Source organism: Typopeltis vanoorti, chromosome 8 (genome assembly GCF_054136105.1).
Source record: "Typopeltis vanoorti isolate ZY-2024b chromosome 8, IOZ_Tvanoo_1.0, whole genome shotgun sequence".
Lineage (NCBI taxonomy): Eukaryota > Metazoa > Arthropoda > Arachnida > Uropygi > Thelyphonidae > Typopeltis > Typopeltis vanoorti.
Genome location: NC_143556.1, coordinates 3322859 through 3346134, shown reverse-complemented (window position 1 = coordinate 3346134; position 23276 = coordinate 3322859). Strand labels below are relative to the sequence as shown.

Sequence of the window (23276 nt, the reverse complement as noted above, 5' to 3'; positions counted from 1 at the left end):
AATGACTGTATGTCTCTCTCAAAGATCTGGGAGACTTTTATCTTATGTAAAAAATCATTTACCTTAATAGATTAAATTTGTTATTTCTATTATTTCCTAGCATGCGGTAACAATTGTATTTTAATAGGTGATCCACCGAACGTTTTGCTTGTATTCCATTCCTATTACTGACACTGAAAATGTACTATTAATTTTAGTATGAAATATCTGTCCTTTTACTAATTAAAAACATCACTGTGGTTTTTACGTGTTACTTTATTATTTAATTATTATGCCACAGGTTCCACTAAAAATCAAAATATAACTTTCACACCACATTCAAATCACATGTCAAATTAGCAACTTTGATCCATTCTACTGAGCACAAATTTCATCCTCTGGCATATCTTGGAATGTACAAAGTCCCTTGTAACTTAGCCTAACTTTTCTCCTGTTAAGCTCTGGAGAACATGAGGAATACATTCACTACCATTATTATGACAAGTTATGATTGCCAGACCATGCTTTGGATACTCCTTCACACAGGATTAAATGGAAGAAAACCAATGTGCTATGAAGCAGTCTACAAGCCTAACCAAGTATGACTGCATTGTGCTGCCTAAAATTTATGAGTTTGTCACCTTACGATTAACACTACACAACTGTAGTACTTTTATATAATATTTGTGAGCACTAAATTAGGATTTTAGATCTTTGTTTGTTATAATTTGAATTCTTTCACTTTGTTGTGTGTAGACTGTAACGTTGTTTTGCTCTGAAGATGCTGGTTTGAAATCCAGTGAAATCATAGCCAGTTAATAAGCATCCTTTTTATAGCTTAGTCTTCTTGGTGTTATAATACTGTTAAAATTAAAATAAGTTATGTTTCCACTGTTATTCATTATCTATGTGGATCATATTATGGAAGAAGATGGCATTAAACCTGATATCCAAATTGGAGATATTATTCTTAGCTCTTCACTTTATTCAGATGATATTATACTCCTAAATAAATCCAGTACAAGTCTGCAGGATTCACTAAATTGCATAAATACTGCAATAAATGTGGTATGAAAACAAGCAACAAAAAACAGGCAGAAAATGAAAATAAGCAGAAACATTGATAACATCAACTCTATCCTAAATGGAAAATGTATAGAAGAACTAAAATATTTCAGCTATTTAGACACAATTTTTAGAGAAGATAGCAAATTAATTATGGAAATAGACAACAGAATTATCAAAGCTGGTATGGTAGGAAATGTCAATAAATTTATAATGGAATAAGGAAGAAATTAGTCAAAAGACTAAAGTACTGTAGCTGTATTGAAGACAGAATTTTAACTTATGGATGTGTGTGCTGGGTTAAAAATAAAATACTTGATCAAAGGCTTTAGACCACAGACTTGAGAGCTCTGAGAAAGGGTGGAGGGTGAACAGATTGTATCAGCGACAGTATCATATTAAAAATGATGATATTAGCACATTCTTGGATGATGATATCATCCAAGAATGTGCTAATAGAGCTAATCTCAAGTGGTATGATCACTTAAACAAATCGGAGAGAAAAAGATTAGCAGACCAAGTGTGTGTGTGGTCAGAGTAGGAGAAAGACCAAGATCTACATAATTGATACAGTAAGAAGTGCCTTAGAAACCAAAATCTAAGATATGAAGATAGAGGAGTCTTGACAGATAGCAGATTAATTCGGAGAAAAATTGTTGATCCGAAGTTAGTGATGATGTAAACTTTTCATGTAGTGCTGTTATAATATACTGTACATGCTGCAGAGCATACATATCATGAATTTGATAACAACACATGAGATGCAAAATCTAATACAAGTACGGTGTATTTGGAAAGTGGTTAGACAGAAAGTATCTGATGTTTCTTGAACAGTCAGAGGTGATAGACCTCGAGGGAAACAATATTAAGAGAGCTGTTCTGAAAAACGGGTAAATGAAAAAGAGGAGGAAGAGAAGTTGGTTCAGTAAGTTTACACAAGATAAGAAGCATCTGAAACATTGTCATTTCTCATTTTTTATCGGGTACATTTTGGAAAAACATTGAATGAATTAAAAGCATAAATGGCTTTTTATAAGAAGCAAACTGCACTTGTTTTGTTTATTTCATGGGTCATTTCAAATTTTATAGTTAAATATATATAGAACACATTTGATTGAGCCAAAGCATCTCTCTCTCTCTTTCTCTCTCTCCTATTCTATTGTTATGTGCATCAATTGTGTACATGCAGCTTTGCAATGTCTTCAGTGCCATGCAGGTTATCCGTTTGCTACTAATTTGCAAAGTTATTATTAAAATAAATTAATAAACTGTCTATATTATCAAAGTATTGAAAAACTTTATTGCTTTAATAGTGTATCACTTCTCATTTTAGCATGGCAGGACATCGTATTGCTCCATATGGTGGTACAAATTTCTACTCTGGGACCAAGTTTATGGTTAGAGCATTATCAGAAGGCCTTCGGCAAGAACTCCGTGCTGCTAAGAGTAAACTTAGAGTTGCTGTGAGTAACATGTTTAACTTTTTGTGTGTGTGTGCTTGGAACATCAGTAACATTTCAAGTTGAACAATTTGGATAGACCCTTTCAAGGGCTACCACAATTAATTATTCACTATAGAATGTGCAATAATTGATGAAATCTGGTATAGTGATCTGGAATAATTAATGATCAGTGATCAATACTGAATTATAATCAGTCAAGTGTTCAATGTTATATTGACTGCACAGGTAAGACGATGACAAGTATTTTGGGAAGAAACTTGAATTTGAATCTCATCTAGCATGTGGGGGGGGGGGTATTGGGATTGCAGAGCTTATAAGGAATTTTCAGCTGGAAATAATTTAGCCATTCTGGTACAGTCATTGTGCTTACCATGATTGTTCTTTTGGACTGCATTATATCTCAGTCAAATCTGCTTGGCTGTGATTTTCCAAAGCATGCAAAAAATTAAAATATATTTTTTCAGTTCAAATGAACTAAATATGATACTGTTCTTGCTTATTTAATAAAGTACCAAGCCCATCCACAAGATGTTATGCCATAGAAATTGAACAGAATGTGCAGTCAATGCATTTTTTCAAACCCACCACATTTTGATCCACTGTTTTTTTTGGATATTTTTGTATTAGTTAATTAGTTTTTGTTTCCGGTTACACTAGGGTGACAACTCTCCCCTATTTTCCATTCATAGCACGATAAAATCTTCCCTTGATGAGCACAATTTAGATGTAAAAAATGTTACTTCATATTGTGCAGATAATGCACATGTGAATTACGGGAAACATAATTCTGTAATGAAGCTGCTCATAGAGGACAATGAAAACATGGCTAAAGCAAACTGCTGCAATCATATTTTGCATAATGCAACCAAACATGCCTCTGATGGATTGGATAGCTATTGATATTGAAATGATAGTTTTAAAAATTTATGGACACTTTGCAGTATCTACAAAAAGAAGAGAAGAATTAAAATCATTCTTTGATTTTCTTGAAGCAGAATGGTCTGAAATTCTTCATGTTCCTACTTGGTGGCTTTCTTCGACATCAGCTGTAGATGGGTTAATAAAGAACTGGTTACCTATTAAGAGTTATTTTGAAAGTGTCAACGACTGTCCAAAAATCTTGAAAAAACAATTCAGTGATGAGGATCCAGAAAAGGAGTGTGTTATTGAAGTACCTTAATTTTTTTTTCCAACATCGTTGCTATACTTGTTCAAGCTGCCAAATCCCTTGAAACTGCAGATCTCAGTATCATTGAATGCTACAGTATAATGCAATATTTTTTTTTATTATTATTATTATTCAGGCCTCCATGGAGTCAAAAGACTCATCGTGGGAGGTCCTTTCTAAGAAACACAAAGTCTATCAAGACTCATCAAGGGGAGGTGCCCCCCCTAAGAAACGCAAAGTCTATTATACCACTCATTGACAATTCTCACTCTCACCACTCCATCAGGCAATGCATTCCATGGTTCAACCACCCTCCATGCAAAGAAACTACTCCTCACCTTCTTGCAAACAGTTTTCTTTTGTAACTTCCAGGGATGGCCTCTTGTCATCACTCCTGCCTGCTGTTCAACTAAGCAAAAGAACTCCCCAGTGTCAACCCTGTAACCACCTCTCAACAGTTTAAAAGTCTCAATCATATCACCTCTCCTTCTTCTATCCACCAAACTCTACAGTCCACATTCCCTCAGCCAATCCTCATAACTATCATTGTACAGTCCTGAAACCATCTTTATTATCTGCCTTTGTACCCTTTCCATGGTTAATTTATCCCTTTCAAATCCTTGGGACCAAATCTGAGAACAATAGTCCAAGTATGGTCTGAACAGGGTCTTATACAACGGAATGATAACTGTTTTATCTCTGCAGGTCAGCGTCCTTCTCATTATTGCAGCAATCCTCTGTGTTACCTTCGCCACCTTTGCAGTATGTACCCTAAATTTCAGGTTTCTATCAATCATCAACTCCAGATCTCTTGTCTCCCCTACTTCCTCCAGTATAACTCCTCCCATAGAGTATGCAGTGTCCCAAACCACAAGACCTTACATTTTGCTGCATTGAACCGAGACCCCATTCATTTGCCCATCTATCTAGCTTATTCAAATCCTCTTGCAGGGCTGCCGCATCTGCACTATTACTAATAATCCTTCCCAGCTTCGCATCATCTGCAAACAACTGAATATCCCCTTGCAATCCACTGACAATGTCATTAATATAAAGGTTATACTGAGCCCTCTGGGACCCCACTTGTAACCCTCTGCTTCCTTGAAACTGCCCCACCATACACAACTCTCTGATACCTATCAGACAGCCAATCCTGAATCCAGTTGACCAATCTGACATCCAGACCCATGTGCTGCAAGTTAAATATCAGCTTATCATGTGGCACCCTGTCAAATGCCTTTGCTAAGTCTAAGAAAACGGCAGTATATGCCTTTCCCTCATCTAATGCTCTTGTAACTTTATCATAAAAGGCTAGCATATTGCTAAAACAAGAGTGCCACCTCACAAATCCATGTTGATTCTCACAGATAACATTACCCTCATCTGCCCAATGCTGTATACAGTCCTTCACTACTTTCTCCAAGATCTTACTAACTACTGATGACACACAAACTGGTCTATAATTAGACACTTCCAGTCTGCTACTGCCCTTATGCAATGACTCTATCTTACCTTCCTTCCATTCCATGGACGCCTTTCCAGCAGCCAGCCTTTCATTGAAAAGCCAGGTCAAAGGAACTGTCAGTTCCCTAGCACATTCTCTCAAAACTCGTGGTGAAATACTATCCAGTCCCACAGCTTTACTGACATCCAAAGTACTCAGTATTTGAAACACACTCTCCTCCTGTACCTCTAAACCTTGAACCTGCCCTATCCCTCTAGCATTAAAACTGACTCCTCCTCCAGGATGAAATACCCCAATAAAGTGTTCATTGAACAATTCTAATATGTCCGTTGCATCAGTCACTCTATTCCCATTTTTATCCCACAATATCATTCTTTGACAGTCATTTCTCCTCCTACTGGCCACATATTTAAAATATTCCCTAGGATTTTCTTTGGATCTTATGGCTAATCTCCTCTCATATTCCAGTTTCGTCTTCCTTACCATACTAGTCACTCTTCTGGCCTGTGTCTTATACTCTTCATGCATCTTCTCTTCTCATGTCTCCTTATAGCTCTTCTCCTTATAGCCTCATTTTTGCATGCAATTCCTGTTTAATATTGTATGTCATCCACTTTACTCCAAATTGTGTCCTCTTGTTCGCTCGTGGTATACAACTTACCATTGCTGCTAACAAATATTCTTTCATAATTTCCCATGCACTAATGATATCCCAGCCTTCCAATTCCTCCCTCCATGAAACTTCCCCAAGTTGACATCTTAGACTATTATAATCACCTGCATTATAATTCCACATACATTCCTGTCTCTTTGATACTCCAGCATGTCTATTCATTTTCCAAGTCGAAACCATATGGTCACTCTCTCCAACTGGTGGGAGAGATGTTATCTCAGTTATTATCAACTCTTCTGATGCTATAACCAAATCCAAAACACTTGAACCTCTTGTTCCCTCTATTACATGTTGCCTAAGACATTTGTCCCTCAAGAATTCTAGAAATTCCATTCCCTTATTGCTATCTTCCTCTCCCCAAGTTATACTACTGTAGTTAAAATTTCCCATAACAATCATTCTTCTTGCACTTGTCAAACTCAACTGTCTAAACATTTCCTGGTCCTCACCCTCTGTACTCCTGAGTCTGTAGCAACACCCCCCCTAAATGTCCTGTCTTGCCCACCTCTACCTCACACCATATGCTTTCAAAATCATTAGTGTCACTGCCTTCCAAAGTCTCCACTCTTGGAGGACATAGGTCGTCACTTATCATAAGCAGTACTCCACCACCACGTTTTACCTTCCTATCCTGCCGAAAAATGCTGTACCCAGCGACTTCCATTCCTGTTATTATATCCTCTTCTGTCAACCACGTCTCAGTGATCCCAATAATTTTTGGCTATACTAATGCTATCTGCGCCACCAATTCCTCTCCCTTATTCCAGATACTCCTGGCATTAGTATATAGCATATAAATGCCATTGTTTCTATACCCAACATTATCCCCTCTAGACTCCACTGGGCTTAGTGTTACCTGATGTAACACTAAGCCCCCAAGTTCCCATTCCTACAAGAGGCCACCCCTGCTACCATCCTCCCTGGGACACACTAACTTTTTCAGAACAGCAGTCTCCCCAGATGCCTACGTCCTTCCTCATTCAAATGTAAGTGGTCTCTTGCATACAATTCCTCTCTTTCCTCAAACGCACTCCAAACATCCACATATTCCAATCCTCTCTTGTCACACCTTCTAGCTATTATGTCATTCAATATTACCGCTCTTCTGCTCAGTTCGTCATTGTCATACCTAGGCAACACACACACTATCTTTCCTCTCTGTGTCTACCACCTCAAGCAAGAATCTCATATCTCTCACTGCCCTATTTACACCACCACTCAAGTCATTTGTTCCCACCATCACAATCATCTTCCACCCTTTTACCTCTCTTAACTGCCAAAGCCACCCTTTCTATCGTTCCTCCTGGCAAACACTCCTAATGCATCCTATCTTGTACACCATGGATCACTGAGTCCCCATACATTATACCTATTACCATTCCCTCTCTCCTATTGTTTCCATTTTCTCCTTTTCTTTCATTCCTATACCTCTCTTTCCCTCTCTCCTACTGTTTCCATTTTCTCCTCTTCTAGCACTCCCATACTCTCTCTCATTCCATTCTCTCCTCTTCTAGCATTCCCATACTTCTCTCTCTCATTCCGTCTCTCCTACTGTTTCCATTCTCTCCTCTAGGTAATAAAATTCAACACAGGATAAAGGACTTTTTTTTTGGTAATGTCACTGAAAAGATTATTTTAAACTGTATGACCTCAGCACTACAAAAAAAAAAAAAAAATTAAAGATCATTTTGTTAGTTTTTACTGTTCATTGTACAAGTACATTTCTAAGAATTTTGATTTATCTGATGCAAATTCCATCCATTGTTTTGTGCCTTTAAATTTGGACAGTGAACTTTCTTTCAGGCATTTGCAAGCCATTGTTCAACAATTTCATATTGATACTGTAAATGAAGACGAAGACAATCTGTATGAAGAGTTTTGTAGTGCAGTGAGTGTTGTGAATATGGTGAAATCAGGAAGTACTGAACAAAAGTGGGTGAATATATTTACTGAATTAAATAACAAGAAAATCAATGTTCCAAATCTTGGTAAAATTTTAGGCTATGTGTTAAGTATTCCAGGCTCAAATGCCCATACTGAGAGAATGTTCTCAATGATGAACAATAAATGGAACAGATCAGAGAAATCAAAGTAGCTTAGAATTAATTAAATTAGAACTAATGGTAGTGATCAATTTTGATTATGATTGTAAAGAGTTTTTGCAGTTTCCACAAGGAGACAAGAAAATCAAAGCTGCTGCAGCATTTTGATAAATATAAATAAGTTTAATCTAAGAAGTATGGATATTTTAATTGTAAGTGTAAATGCTTAAAATTATATTAAACATTTTGATGTACTATAATTTAAATTGCTGATGGTTTATATTTTATATATGAACCATCTTATCAATTAATGTAGGATTCACGTCCCAAAAATTTGCTAAAATTTGTTGTGACCCAATCTTCCTTATTTTCATGTTCAAAAGTTGGTCACCCTAGGTTACACAGAAAGTAAGTAATCTTTAATTTTTTTTTTTTTTTTCATCTTATACAATGCTAGGTATCAAGTATATTATGTGGGTACTATAACTATTATCATCATCAGACCTCTGTGGAGTCAAGTGACTCATTGCAGAGAGAGAGAGAGAGAGAGAGAGAGAGAGATTCCACACTCAGATGGAGATATTTTTTGTCTTAATCACTGTAAGTGCATGCCTGTGCCTACTGTACAAGTGTCAGAGTTTCATCATCAAATTTCTGCCATATACCCTCAAGAGGGGTGTACAGGATATGATACTACTACATGAAAAAAATTACAACATTACTAACTTCCTATCTACAATTTTCCTCCAAATCAGTCTGTTACTTGTCAAGACTCCAACATTATCAGATCTTATATTTCTATCGTCTAAGGCACTTTTTACTGCGTCATTCCACCTACATCTTGGTCTTCCTCTGGGTCTTTTTCCTGCCAACCTGGCAGAGAACACTTGTTTTGTTAATCTTTCCTCGCCCATTCTGTTTAAGTGACCATACCACCTGAGATTAGCTCTGCTAACGCATTCCTGGATGCTGACAATGTCAAGTTCTTTCCTAATATCCTTGTTGTTTATATGATATTGCCATTGATGCCATCTGTTCACGCTTATAATCTTTCTCAGGACTCTCATATCTGCGGTCTCTAGTCTTTGATCAAGTGTTTTACTTCTGACCCAATTCTCAGATCCATAAGTTAAAACTGGTTTGAACACTGTCTTGTATACAGCTAATTTAGTGTTCAAACCACTTTTACTTGTTCCACAGGTTCTCCATTCACAAAACATGACATTAACATCTCCAATTTTCATATCATGTTGAATACCACTTTCCTTCATAATGTGATCCATATAGATAATGAATAACAGAAGGGATAATGTACATCCTTGTCTCCCACTAGATTTAACATTAAACCATCTTCCTGTACTTAAATTCTAACTGCTGACTCACAACTCAAATACAGACTAAGTATTGCTTGATATAAGGCCCCATTGACACCATACAACTACTGCATATTGAATAGCTTCTCTTTTGGTACCTTGTCATATGCCTTTTCCAAATCGACAAAACTTAACTACAGATCTTTGTTATATTCCCATGCTTTCTCGACAATACTTTCTCGACTATTTGTCGTAAAGTGAAGATCTGATCCTGACAGCCTTTGTTTGGCCTGAATCCAGCTTTTCTTCCACAATTCTTCTCAACCGTTTCTCAAGTATACTTGCATAGATATTGCCATGAACACTCAGTAGGGAAATCCTTGTGTAATTCTCACATTCAGTTTTATTTCCCTTTTTATATATGGGTATTATGAGAGCTCAACTCCAATCATTGGGAATTCGTCCCTCTGTCCAGGCTTTCTGAACTATGCACTGCAGCCACTGTAAGACTCTTATACCACCATACTTCAGCATTTCTGGTTGAATATCATCTACTCCAGCTGCTTTTCCACGTTTCGACCCTTTGATGGATTTTTCTACTTCAAGTATGGATATGTATTCCTGCCTGCATGCCTGATCAATGTTTTTTACCACTGTGCTGTCATCACTGCTTGTTTAATTTAGCTTTTTCAGAGTAATTACTCCATACTTCAAGGATATCTTTTTCTCCCGTTTTCACGTCACCTTTATCATCTCTAACTCCTTTTACACCACTCTTTCCTCCGTTTCTAAGCTTCTTCAACAACCTCCAGAATATCTTACCACCTTCTTGCTATTTATTTTCTATATTCTTGCCAAAGTCCTCCCATGGCTTTTATTTAGCTAGTTTTACACAGTGTTTAGCATTCTTCCATTTGTCTCTATATTCTCTAAGAGCACAACCTGACTTATTTGACAGCAACTTTTGATATGCTTTCTTCATTTCCTTCACTGCCTCTTTAACTTCCTGTGTCCACCATGGAGTTCTGATTTTTTTATCTTTGCAGACAACCTCACCACATGCCTCTCTGGTATTATCAATCAATGTTTTCTTCAGAGTTTGCCACTGAATCTCCAAGGTTTGATTCCTGTTCTCAAACTCTTTCATTTTTTCTTCAATAATCTTTGTGTATTTTAGTCTGCAGTTCATATCTGAGAGCTGCTCAACTTTTATTTGCTTTAAAACTTTTTTACATGTTATTCTTTTCAATATGAAATTCAATTTTATCCTGCTCAAGACTAAATAGTGATCACTTCCAATTTCAAATGCTCTGTACACTCTGGTGTCCTGCACCTGGGAGAAAACATCACTATCAACAATAACATAGTCAATGAGACTTTCCTTATTCCTTACCTCTTCTCTCCGTTTGAATTTGTGCACATTTTTATGTTGGAACATGGTGTTAGTAATAACCAGTCCATGTCCTGAGCAGAAATCCAACAGATATTTGCCATTATTATTAGCTTTGCTCTTTTCTCCAAATTTTCCTAAAATATTTTTGTATGTCTGACAATCATTTCCTACTCTGCTATTTAGATCCCCAATAAGGACCAACTTTTCCTTTTTCATTGTGTCAGTTGCTTTTTCTAAAACCTCAAAAAATTCCTCCACTTCTACCTTAATAGAACCTTCTGTGGGACCATAAGCACAAATAAGTCTCATTTACCAGTTCCCCATTCTCATATTTGCCCACATTACTCTACTTGAGACTGACTGCCATTCAAGAAGATTAGCCTCGTATTTTGTGTTGAATACTATGGTTACTCCTTCTTTTCCTTGATTGTCATTGCCTGAATATAACATTTAGTATTTATTGCTCAGGAAGATCTCACCAGTTTTGGTCTTTTTTGTTTCAGTCACCCCTATTATGTCGATCTGGTACTTATCTAATTCCTCAGCTGGCTCCATTTCTTTGCCATTCAGGCTTCTTACATTGATAGTACCAATCTTTAACTCTGGTGATGTTGAGTTTGGGGTATGTTTTCTGATTCGTTCCAGTAGCTGATTTTTCGCTGTTTGCCCTGGTTCCCTGACGAAAACAATGGGGGCCTTGTTTAACCGGGCGACGCCACAGCCGGCATGAAATTTTGTCATGTTGTACCATCATTTTTTATTTTGGTTTAACCAATAAGAATACAATTTGGTCGGCTAAATCCCAAATTGCCAGCCCATCCTCGTTCATTCAGCATCCAAATAGATACCCAACAGGGTGCACCACAAGAAGGTAAGGATTGGACATTAGATCAGAAGCCCTGGTCAGTTCTCCACATTCCTTTAAAGGTTATGTGGAGGTCTCTTCTCAGTTATACAGCTGTGACCCTTAAGCACCCTGTGTCAGAATTTTCTTCCTAAAAATTGATTTTTCTCCTTGAAAAAAAAAAAAAAAAAAAAGATGGACAAACCAGCTGGAGAATAACATTTAAACAAGCATATGCTGCCTCATAATTACTGAAATCCCCTGCTTTGCACAGTTCATTTATCCTGTATAAATGTGTTAAATGAATATATTAATCATTGAAAAAAAAATTATAACTCACCCCTGACCTTTCCGAATCTTGATTACATTTTTTAAAATGTATTTAAAAGAAAATTATGATAAATACATTTGGAAGTAACAGCTCATAACTTTGTCAACATTCCCATTCCAGTAAATTTGCGTCCTGTGATCAAGGTTAGAGTCGGTATCCATAAGTTGTTTTAAAGTTTCCAAAGCTTGAAACAGTAATTCACGTTCTTTTAAAGTTAGGTCCTTCGTTGGTACATTTTCTTCTGCATCAGTCATCTTGTACGTCATACATGTATCGTTCATGAATGTTATTGAAGTTATTATCACTAAGTTCATCTGAATGTTCTTTCTCAATGTTAGCCATTTCTTCAAGAACAGAAAATAATCTAATAACTGTCTACCCTTCCTAGATACACTAGTCACAAGGGTTCCAAATGGTTTTATATCTCCTTCTATTAATAGAAAACCTATACATAACAGAAGATGCTTGCACAAACAATCATACCATTCATGCAGCTCAACAATATGGTATCCTAAAACCAACAACTCACAGAGCCAGTGCTATCTGTTCTGATGATAATGCTTGTACCAGTGAACTCACGTACTTTCTCCACACTTTTTTAGCAATGGCTATAATCAACAAAATAGAAAAAAAATACTTATATTTTGGTCTTCCTCTTGGTCTTTTTCTGCCATCCTGGTAGAGGACACTTGTTTTACTAATCTTTCCTCTCCCATTCTGTTTCAATGACCATATAACCTGAGATTTTCTGCTAATACATTCCTGGATGCTAACAATGTCAAGTTCTTTCCTACTATCCTTGTTTTTAATATGATATTGCCATCGATGCCATCTGTTCATGCCTCTAATCTCTCTCAGGACTTTCATATCTGTGGTCTCCAGTCTTTGGTCAAGTGTTTTACTTCTGACCCAGCTCTGAGATCCATAAGTTAAAACTGGTTTGAACACTGTCTTGTATACAGCTAATTTAGTGTTCCGACTAATTTCTCTCTTATTCCATATGAATTTATTCAATTGACTTCCCACCATACCAGCTTTGCTGATTCTGTTGTCTATTTCTATATTTAATTTACCATCTTCACTAAAAATCGTGCCTCAGTAGCTGAAATGCTTTATCCACAGGTTCCCCGTTCACAATGCAGTTGACATTTTCAACGATTCTACCTATTTTCATTGTCTTTGTCATTTTATTGCTGACCTTCATACCATATCTATTACAACAGTTATTCGATTTAGTCAGAGAATCTTGCAGACTTGTAGCGGATTTATTTAGAAGTACAACATCATCTGCATAAAGCAAAGAGCTGACATTAACATCTCCAATTTTGATATCATGTTTAATACCACTTTCCTTCATAATGTGATCCATATAGATAATGAATAACAGAGGGGATAATGTACATCCTTGTCTCACACCAGATTTAACATTAAACCATCTTCCTGTACTTCCTTCAATTCTAACTGCTGACTTACAACTCAAATAAAGACTAAGTATTGCTTGATATAATGCCCCATTGACACCATATAACTGCAGCTTATTGAATAGCTTCTCTCTTGGCACCTTGTCATATGCGTTTTCCAAATCGACAAAACTTAAATACAGATCTTTGTTATATTCCCATGCTTTCTTGGCTATTTGTCGTAAAGTGAAGATCTGATCCTGACAGCCTCTATTTGGCCTGAATCCAGCTTGTTCTTCACCCAGCTTTTCTTCCACAATTCTTCTCAAACGTTTCTCAAGTATACTTGCATAGATATTGCCATGAACACTCAGTAGGGAAATACCTGTGTAATTCTCACATTCAGTTTTATTTCCCTTTTTATATATGGGTATTATGAGAGCTCAACTCCAATCATTGGGAATTCGTCCCTCTGTCCAGGCTTTCTGAACTATGCAGTGCAGCCACTGTAAGACTTTTATACCACCATACTTCAGCATTTCTGGTCAAATATCATCTACTCCTGCTGCCTTTCCACATTTCAATCCTTTGATGGCTTTTTCTACTTGAAGTATGGATATGTATTCCTGCATGCCTGGTCAGTGTTTTTTACCACTGTGCTGTCATCACTGTTTGTTTCATTTAGCAGTTTTTCAAAGTAATTACTCCATACTTCAAGGATATCTTTTTCTCCTGTTTTCATGTCACCTTTATCATCTCTAACTCCTTTTACACCACTCTTTCCTCCGTTTCTAAGCTTCTTCAACAACCTCCAGAATATCTTACCACCTTCTTGCTAATTATTTTCTATATTCTTGCCAAAGTCCTCCCATGGCTTTTATTTAGCTAGTTTTACACAGTGTTTAGCATTCTTGCATTTGTCTCTATATTCTCTAAGAGCACAACCTGACTTATTTGACAGCAACTTTTGATATGCTTTCTTCATTTCCTTCACTGCCTCTTTAACTTCCTGTGTCCTCCATGGAGTTCTGATTTTTTTATCTTTGCAGACAACCTCACCACATGCCTCTCTGGTATTATCAATCTATGTTTTCTTCAGAGTTTGCCACTGAATCTCCAAGGTTTGATTCCTGTTCTCAAACTCTTTCATTTTTTCTTCAATAATCTTTGTGTATTTTAGTCTGCAGTTCATATCTGATAGCTGCTCAACTTTTATTCGCTTTAAAACTTTTTTACATGTTATTCTTTTCAATATGAAATTCAATTTTATCCTGCTCAAGACTAAATAGTGATCACTTCCAATTTCAAATGCTTGTACACTCTGGTGTCCTGCACCTGGGAGAAAACATCACTATCAACAATAACATAGTCAATGAGACTTTCCTTATTCCTTACCTCTTCTCTCCATTTGAATTTGTGCACATTTTTATGTTGGAACATGGTGTTAGTAATAACCAGTCCATGTCCTGAGCAGAAATCCAACAGATGTTTGCCATTATTATTAGGTTTGCTCTTTTCTCCAAATTTTCCTAAAATATTTTTGTATGTCTGACAATCATTTCCTACTCTGCTATTTAGATCCCCAATAAGGACCAACTTTTCCTTTTTCATTGTGTCAGTTGCTTTTTCTAAAACCTCAAAAAATTCCTTCACTTCTACCTTAGTAGAACCTTCTGTGGGCCATAGGCACAAATAAGTCTCATTTACCAGTTCCCCATTCTCATATTTGCCCACATTACTCTACTTGAGACTCACTGCCATTCAAGAAGATTAGCCTTGTATTTTGTGTTGAATACTATGGTTACTCCTTCTTTTCCTTGATTGTCATTGCCTGAATATAACATTTAGTATTTATTGCTCAGAAAGAGAAAGTGCTTAAGGGTCAAAGCTGTATAACTGAGAGGAGACCTCCACATAGCCTTTAAAGGAATGCGGAGAACCGACCAGGGCTTCTGACCTAATGTCCAATCCTCACCTTCTCGTGGTGCACCCTGTTGGGTATCTACTTTGATACTGAACAAACGAGGATGGGCTGGCAATTTGGGATTTAGCTGACCAAATTGTATTCTTATTGGTTAAACCAAAAATAAAAAATGATGGTACAACATGACAAAATTTCATGCCGGCTGGGGCGTCGCCCGGTTAAACAAGGCCCCCGTTGTTTTCGCCAGGGAACCAGGGCGAACAGCGAAAAGTCAGCTACTGGAACAAATCTGAAAACAAACCCCAACTCAACATCACCAGAGTTAAAGATCGGTACTATCAACGTAAGAAGCCTGAATGGCAAAGAAATGGAGCTAGCTGAGGAATTAGATAAGTACCAGATCGACATAATAGGGGTGACTGAAACAAAAAAGACCAAAACTGGTGAGATCTTTCTGAGCAATAAATACAAAATGTTATATTCAGGCAATGACAATCAAGGAAAAGAAGGAGTAGCCATAGTATTCAACACAAAATACGAGGCTAATCTTCTTGAATGGCAGCCAGTCTCAAGTAGAGTAATGTGGGCAAATATGAGAATGGGGAATTGGACAATGAGACTTATTTGTGCCTATGGTCCCACAGAAGGTTCTACTAAGGTAGAAGTGGAGGAATTTTTTGAGGTTTTAGAAAAAGAGAAAGAGGCTAGGAATAAGAAAAGTCTCATTGACTATGTTATTGTTGATAGTGATGTTTTCTCCCTGGTGCAGGACACCAGAGTGTACAGAGGATTTGAAATTGGAAGTGATCACTATTTAGTCTTGAGCAGGATAAAATTGAATTTCATATTGAAAAGAATAACATGTAAGAAAGTTTTAAAGCGAATAAAAGTTGAGCAGCTCTCAGATGTGAACTGTAGACTAAAATACAGAAATATTATTGAAAAGAAAATGAAAGAGTTTGAGAACAGGAATCAAGCCTTGGAGATTCAGTGGCAAACTCTGAAGGAAACATTGATTGATTCTGCCAGAGAGGCATGTGGTGAGGTTGTGTGCAAGGATAAAAAAATCAGAACTCCCTGGTGGACACAGGAAGTTAAAGAGGCAGTGAAGGAAAAGAAGAAAGCATATCAAAAGTTCCTGGCAAATAAGTCAGCTTTTACTCTTACAGAATACAGAGACAAATGTAAGAAAGCTAAACAAAAGTCATGGGAGGACTTTGGCAAGAATATAGAAAATAAATATCAAGAAGGTGGCAAAATATTCTGGAGGTTGTTGAAGAAGCTTAGGAATGGAGGAAAGAGTGCTGTAAAAGGAATTAGAGATGATAAAGGTGAAATGAAAACAGGAGAAAAAGATATCCTTAAAGTATGGAGTAATTACTTTGAAAAACTGCTAAATGAAACAAGCAGTGATGACAGCACAATGATAAAAAACACTGACCAGGCATGCAGTCAGGAATACATATCCATACTTGAAGTAGAAAAAGCCATTAAAGGCTTGAAATGTGGAAAGGCAGCAGGAGTAGATGATATTCGACCAGAAATGCTGAAGTATGGTGGTATAAGAGTCTTACAGTGGCTGCACTGCATAGTTCAGAAAGCCTGGACAGAGGGACGAATTCCCGATCACTGGAGTAGAGCTCTCATAGTACCCATATATAAAAAGGGAAATAAAAGTGAATGTGAGAATTACAGAGGTATTTCCCTACTGAGTGTTCCTGGAAAGATCTATGCAAGTATACTTGAGAAACGGTTGAGAAGAATTGTGGAAGAAAAGCTTGGTGAAGAACAAGCTGGATTCAGGCCAAATAGAGGCTGTCAGGATCAGATCTTCACTTTATGACAAATAGCCAAGAAAGCATGGGAATATAACAAAGATCTGTATTTAAGTTTTGTCGATTTGGAAAAGGCATATGACAAGGTGCCAAGAGAGAAGCTATTCAATACGCTGCAGTTATATGGTGTCAATGGGGCATTATATCAAGCAATACTTAGTCATTATTTGAGTTGTGAGTCAGCAGTTAGAATTGAAGGAAGTACAGGAAGATGGTTTAATGTTAAATCTGGTGTGAGACAAGGATGTACATTATCCCCTCTGTTATACATTATCTATATGGATCACATTATGAAGGAATGTGGTATTAAACCTGATATCAAAATTGGAGATGTTAATGTCAGCTCTTTGCTTTATGTGGATGATGTTATACTTCTAAATAAATCCGCTACAAGTCTGCAAGATTCTCTGACTAAATTGAATAGCTGTTGTAATAGATATGGTATGAAGGTCAGCAATAAAAAGACAAAGACAATGAAAATAGGCAGAATCATTGAAAATGTCAACTGTGTTGTGAATGGAGAACCTGTGGAACAAGTAAAACATTTCAGCTACTTAGGCACAATTTTTACTGAAGATGGTAAACTAAATATAGAAATAGACAACAGAATCAGCAAAGCTGGTATCGTGGGAAGTCAATTGAATAAATTCATATGGAATAAGAAAGAAATTAGTCGGAACACTAAATTAGCTGTATACAAGACTGTGTTCAAACCAATTTTAACTTATGGATCTGAGTGCTGGGTCAGAAGTAAAACACTTGACCAAAGACTAGAGACCGCAGATATGAGAGTTCTGAGAAAGATTAGAGGCGTGAACAGATGGCATCAATGGCAATATCATATTAAAAATGAGGATATTAGGAAAGAACTTGACTTTGTCAGCATCCAGGAATGCGTTAGCAGAGCTAATCTCAGATGGTATGGTCACTTAAATAGAATGGGAGAGGAAAGATTAGCAAAACAAGTGTTCTCTTCCAGGTTGGCAGGAAAACGACCGAGAGGAAGACCAAGATATAGGTGGATTGATACGGTACAAAGTGCCTTAGACGATAGAAATATAAGATCTGATAATGTTGGAGTCTTGACAAGTAACAGACTGATTTGGAGGAAAATTGTAGATAGGAAGTTAGTAATGATGTAATTTTTTCATGTAGTACTATCATATCCTGTACACCCCTTGAGGGTACATGGCAGGAATTTGATGATGATGATGATGATGATGATGATGCTCAGAAAGATCTCACCAGTTTTGGTCTTTTTTGTTTCAGTCACCCCTATTATGTCGATCTGGTACTTATCTAATTCCTCAGCTGGCTCCATTTCTTTGCCATTCAGGCTTCTTACGTTAATAGCACCGATCTTTAACTCTGGTGATGTTGAGTTGGGGTTTGTTTTCAGATTTGTTCCAGTAGCTGACTTTTCGCTGTTTGCCCTGGTTCCCTGGCGAAAACAATGGGGGCCTTGTTTAACCGGGCGACGCCCCAGCGGCATGAAATTTTGTCATGTCGTACCATCATTTTTCATTTTGGTTTAACCAATAAGAATACAATTTGGTCGGCTAAATCCCAAATTGCCAGCCCATCCTCGTTCATTCAGTATCCACGTAGATGCCCCACAGGGTGCACCACAAGAAGGTGAGGATTGGACATTAGGTCAAAAGCCCTGGTTGGTTCTCCGCATTCCTTTAAAGGCTATGTGGAGGTCTCCTCTCAGTTATGTCCATGTCTTGCGTAGAAATCCGACTGGTATTTTCCATTATTATTAACTTTTCTCTTTTCTCCAAATTTTTCCAAAATATTTTTGTTATGTCTGACAATCATTTCCTAATGTGCTATTTAGATCCCCAACAAAGACCAACTTTTCATTTTTTATTGTGTCAGTTGCTTTTTCTAAAGTATCAAAAAATTATTCCACTTCTACCTTAGTAGAATCTTCTGTGAGACCATAGGCACAAATAAATCTCATTGTCCAGTTCCCCATTCTGATATTTACCCACATCACTCTACTTTAAATTGGCTGCTAATCAAGAAGATTAGCTTCATAATTAATGTTGAATACTATGGTTGCTACCTCTTTTCCCTTGATTGTCATTGCCTGAATATAACATTTAGTATTTATTGCTCAGAAAGATCTCACCAGCTGTTGTGTTTTTTGTTTCAGTCACCCCTATTATGTCAATCAGGTATTTATCCAATTCCTCAGCTAGCTCTATTTCTTTGCCATTCAGACTTCTTATGTTGATAGTACTGATCTTGATCTCTGGTGATGATCAGTTGGGGTGGGTTTTAGGATTTTTTTTTCCAGTAGCTGACGTTTCACTGTTTGCCCTGGTTCCTTGGCTTAAACAACGGGGGGCCTTGTTTAACCGGGCAATGCCCCAGCCGTCATGAAATTCTGTGATGTTGTACCATTGTTTTATGTTGTGATTTAAGCCATTAAGAATACAATTTGGTCAGCTAAATCCCAAATTGCCAGCCCATCCTCGTTCACACAGTATCCAGGTAGATACTTAACAGGGTGCACCACAAGAAGATGAGGATTTGATGTTAGGTTAAAAGCCCTGGTCGGTTCTCCGCATTCTGCACAACCTCTCAGTTATACAGCTTTGACCCTTAGGCAACCCATTTATTAATTACTTAATAAATATCAGCTCCTCACTACATTTAAATCATATATCAAGTTGGCAACCCTCACACCTTCACCTAAGGACAAATTCTCTCCTTTATCACATCCAAAAGTATGAGGGACATCTAGAAAGTAAGTTCTGTTTTTAAATATTTTCACTGCAGGCTGTGATTGCAATTATGCTTATACGTGCTGAGTTTGTTGATTCTTTAGCAAGGTGTTGGTGCCATTTTCAGACATTCTTGCAGCGCATAAACTTCTTGGTGTGTGTTTATAATGTCTAAGAAAATCGAATCGCCTGCCGCCATCCATGCAGATGGTGATGCTTTACTGAGCAGACTTGTCACCAGGAACGAGACTTGGATGCCGCACACAACTTCTGAATCCAAACAACAGTCCATGGAGTGGAGGCACACCTCATCACCAATCAAGATGAAATTGAAGACAATAGTTTTCACTCGGAAAATCATTTGCACTGTGTTTTTGGACAGACAAGGAATTTTGCTGGTAGACTTCTTGGGTCAAAGCTCCACAATCAATGCGAGTATGTAGTGCCAAACTGTTAAGAAACTGCATCGGACAATCTAGAATAAACGACTTGACATTCTTACCAGGGGCGTTGTTTTGATTTATGATAACGCCCACACATGGCCGGCATAACACAACAACTTCTCGCCACCTTTGTCTGGGAACAATTCCATCTTCTCCCATATAGTCTTGACCTCGCGCTAAGCGACTGTCACCTGTTCAGACATCTCAAATCTTTCCTTGGTGGCCGGCAGTTTCAAGACAATGACGAGGTCAAAGAAGCAGTCAATACGTGGTTTGCGTCACAGGCGGCAGCCTCCAACGACAAAGGTATACAACTCTTGGCGCCCCTTTATGATAAATGCCAGAAATTATGTAGAAAAGTAGTGAAAGATGTCTACTTTAATTTCCAGTAAAGTTTTTTTTGTAAAGTATATTTTTGTTTCTCTAACAGCCGATCGAACTTACTTTCTGGACATCCCTCGTATATGACATGCCCTGCACTTTTGACCTGGCTTACTACAGTCAGACATGGTAGATGTCTGTTGACATCCCCCTCGGAGCACATAAAAAATACATTCAGCACCATCGTTGTGACAACTCGGGACTTACAGATCACAACTTGGATGCCTCTTCACTCAGGTACAGATGAGATGAGCAAAAGGACTATATAGAAATTGGAAATCACATACTGTGACAAACTCTCATGCTTGAAGATGCCGGGTATAATACCATAAAAATATCAGTAAATAAATATTAATTATTTTCTTATTCTTGTATGTTGTGAATTAAAACTATTTAAGTTAAATTTAAATTTTTAATGATGTGTGGTAGTGGATTATACAGAAGTCGTGATTTTAGGTAGCTTTAAAAAAATTAATTGTTCCATTTCCATGTTATTCTATTCAATTTGCATAAGTTATAAATAGAAAGGTTTCCATTCAGTATTAAATAGACAAATAAATAAAGCTTCCCAGTGTTTTTGCATACTTTATCCTTACTTTACTTTTTAAAATGTTTGATTGATTGATTTAAGAATAAAACAGCATTCTGATAACTAATTTTTCTCTTTCAGAGTATCAGTCCTGGAATGGTGGAAACAGAGTTTGCTTATCGGATGCATAATGTTACGGAAAAGGAAAAAACAGGATATGGTAATATGGAATGCTTGCAAGCAAATGACATCGCAGATGCTGTGTGTTATATTCTTAGATCTCCCCCACATGTTGATATAAATGATATTCTCATTAGGCCTTCTGAACAAGCATTATAATGTTTAGTCAAAAGAAATGTAAATGATATAGCAGACAGACTGTCAGATTACCACTATATTGAACTAGAAGAAGAGTTTTATAAAAGGAATGAATGTAATCAAATATGCTATTCAGTGTTGTAATCAAGACTTTTATCATTTGGAAAATTTAATGTTTTTTTTTTTTTAATACATTCAGAATGAAGAAATCACTTGTAAATGAAACTGTACTGTTCCCAGTTAGTTTTAACAAACACTTCAGAGCATTAAAATCCAACTAAAATCAAAGTGTATCTAGTCACCAACTAGAACTTTTCTAAGCCTTTCTTCAACTGAGTTAGTCAGTATCTCCTGGAAACTCAATGAGTTTCCAGGAGAATTTAAATGATAACATATTATGAGGGATCAAGAGATGGTGACAGTTTTTTCATCATCAGATGCCACTTATAATTAGTGATAGTCTTGGACCAGCTATCACTGATTGGTTACTGGTGAAGACTGAACTGTCTGCTCCCTCAATCTCCTAAAGATAGGTCTAAAATCGCTTCCCCTACTTCCTATAAGGGTGGGGAGAGACACTAGCTGATTTGCTGTTGCATAATGTCTTCAGCTTAGCTCACTCAACATGAATTAACAAAAGTGAAGGAAGACGATTCAAAGGGGCTGCTGCATTGTGCTCGTACAGGATGGCCCATAAGGGTCATCCTGTACGAGCACAATGCAGCAACTTTTGTGAAGCAACTGCATAAGGTTTTTAACATCACCAGATTTTTTTTATTAGTCCCTTTCTATGGAATGTCCATGACTTATGGCCCACCCTGCATAAATAACCATAGTTCAGTATAGCTTCGTGCAGCCATGAGTGTCAATGAATCCTTTGCATGGTTTATGATTAGTTGTTAATGTTATAATAAATTAAACTCTAGAAAGACTTGAAAAAGATAAACAGCTCATAGTAGTCATTATCAAAAATGAACTTCTGTTATTGTTATTAATTAAATGCCAGTGATGATTTCACTTCGTGTAGCTGCATTTTATTTCTGTGCCTTCTGCTACTTTTCTTATTTCTGTGCATTCTCATATTCAGATTGGCAAGGATTTTGCAATCAAATTAGCATAGCATTAAAACTCAGTGGTGAGATAGATGAATTAGTTGAATCTTGAGTTATCCTATACAGTGTTTAGGTTTATTTTGTTTGAACAGCACAATTATATGTAATTGTTAATTTTTCTTTAATAAATTTAAAAAAAAAATCAACATTCCTTCAGGTGAAAGTGTAATGTTAATTAATCATTCATCTTGACTATTCCTTATTCATTGCCAGATTAAGAATCAACTTAAAACCAGAACAGCAGGTCCCACCTTTCCGATGGGCATAAATTTTCTGTTATGACTGGATGAGATTTTAACTGGTATGAATAATTTCTAATAACTTAATCAACATGGTTTACTTTTTATCCAATAACTGATTTTATGACACAATCTATTGTATTCATTTTTCTAGACTATTGCTGTGATTTGCTATGCTCGGATAAAGACAGTCAATTAAGAAGAGTAGGCCAATGATCCAAGAGTTTGGATGAAAATTGAGCCCTTCTATTCTATAAAAAGCATTACAGATGAATGCCTAGAATGAACTGGCTGAATCTAATCTCAAGAGAGTTTGAAAGAAATTCTGCTCAGTTAATTGAAGATTTTGAGGATTGTTGCTTTTTCAGAGAAGATTTTAATTTTCTCTGGAAAAGCAACAATTTAAATAGCCAATTGGTTGGCTTTAGAAGTCTACTGAAGATATAAATGAATTGCTGGGCTCATATGAAAAAGAGCACATAGCACACCATTGAATTTAATCCTACCTCTACCTTGTATGTTATAAACTTGGGCTTTTTTTTGGGGGGGGGGGTGAATCAGGTACAAAAAAAATTTAAAACTGATGATCCAATTTTGAATAAAATAGAGCTTAAAGGATTTACC

General features: G+C 36.8%; 1 protein-coding gene across 2 annotated transcripts in view; it reads left to right on the top strand.

Annotated features, from left to right (window-relative positions):
- Window positions 1-22559, top strand: part of LOC150103683 (dehydrogenase/reductase SDR family member 11-like) — a 99286-nt gene extending 76727 nt beyond the window's left edge. For both annotated transcript variants that reach the window (XM_090396492.1, XM_090396493.1), the window contains exons 5-6: window positions 2378-2507; window positions 21125-22559. In XM_090396492.1, coding sequence (XP_090252618.1) covers window positions 2378-2507; window positions 21125-21322 — 328 coding nt within the window. In that variant the 3' untranslated portion in view covers window positions 21323-22559. The remainder of the gene's footprint in view (window positions 1-2377; window positions 2508-21124) is intronic.
- The last annotated feature ends 717 nt before the right edge of the window (window positions 22560-23276 follow it).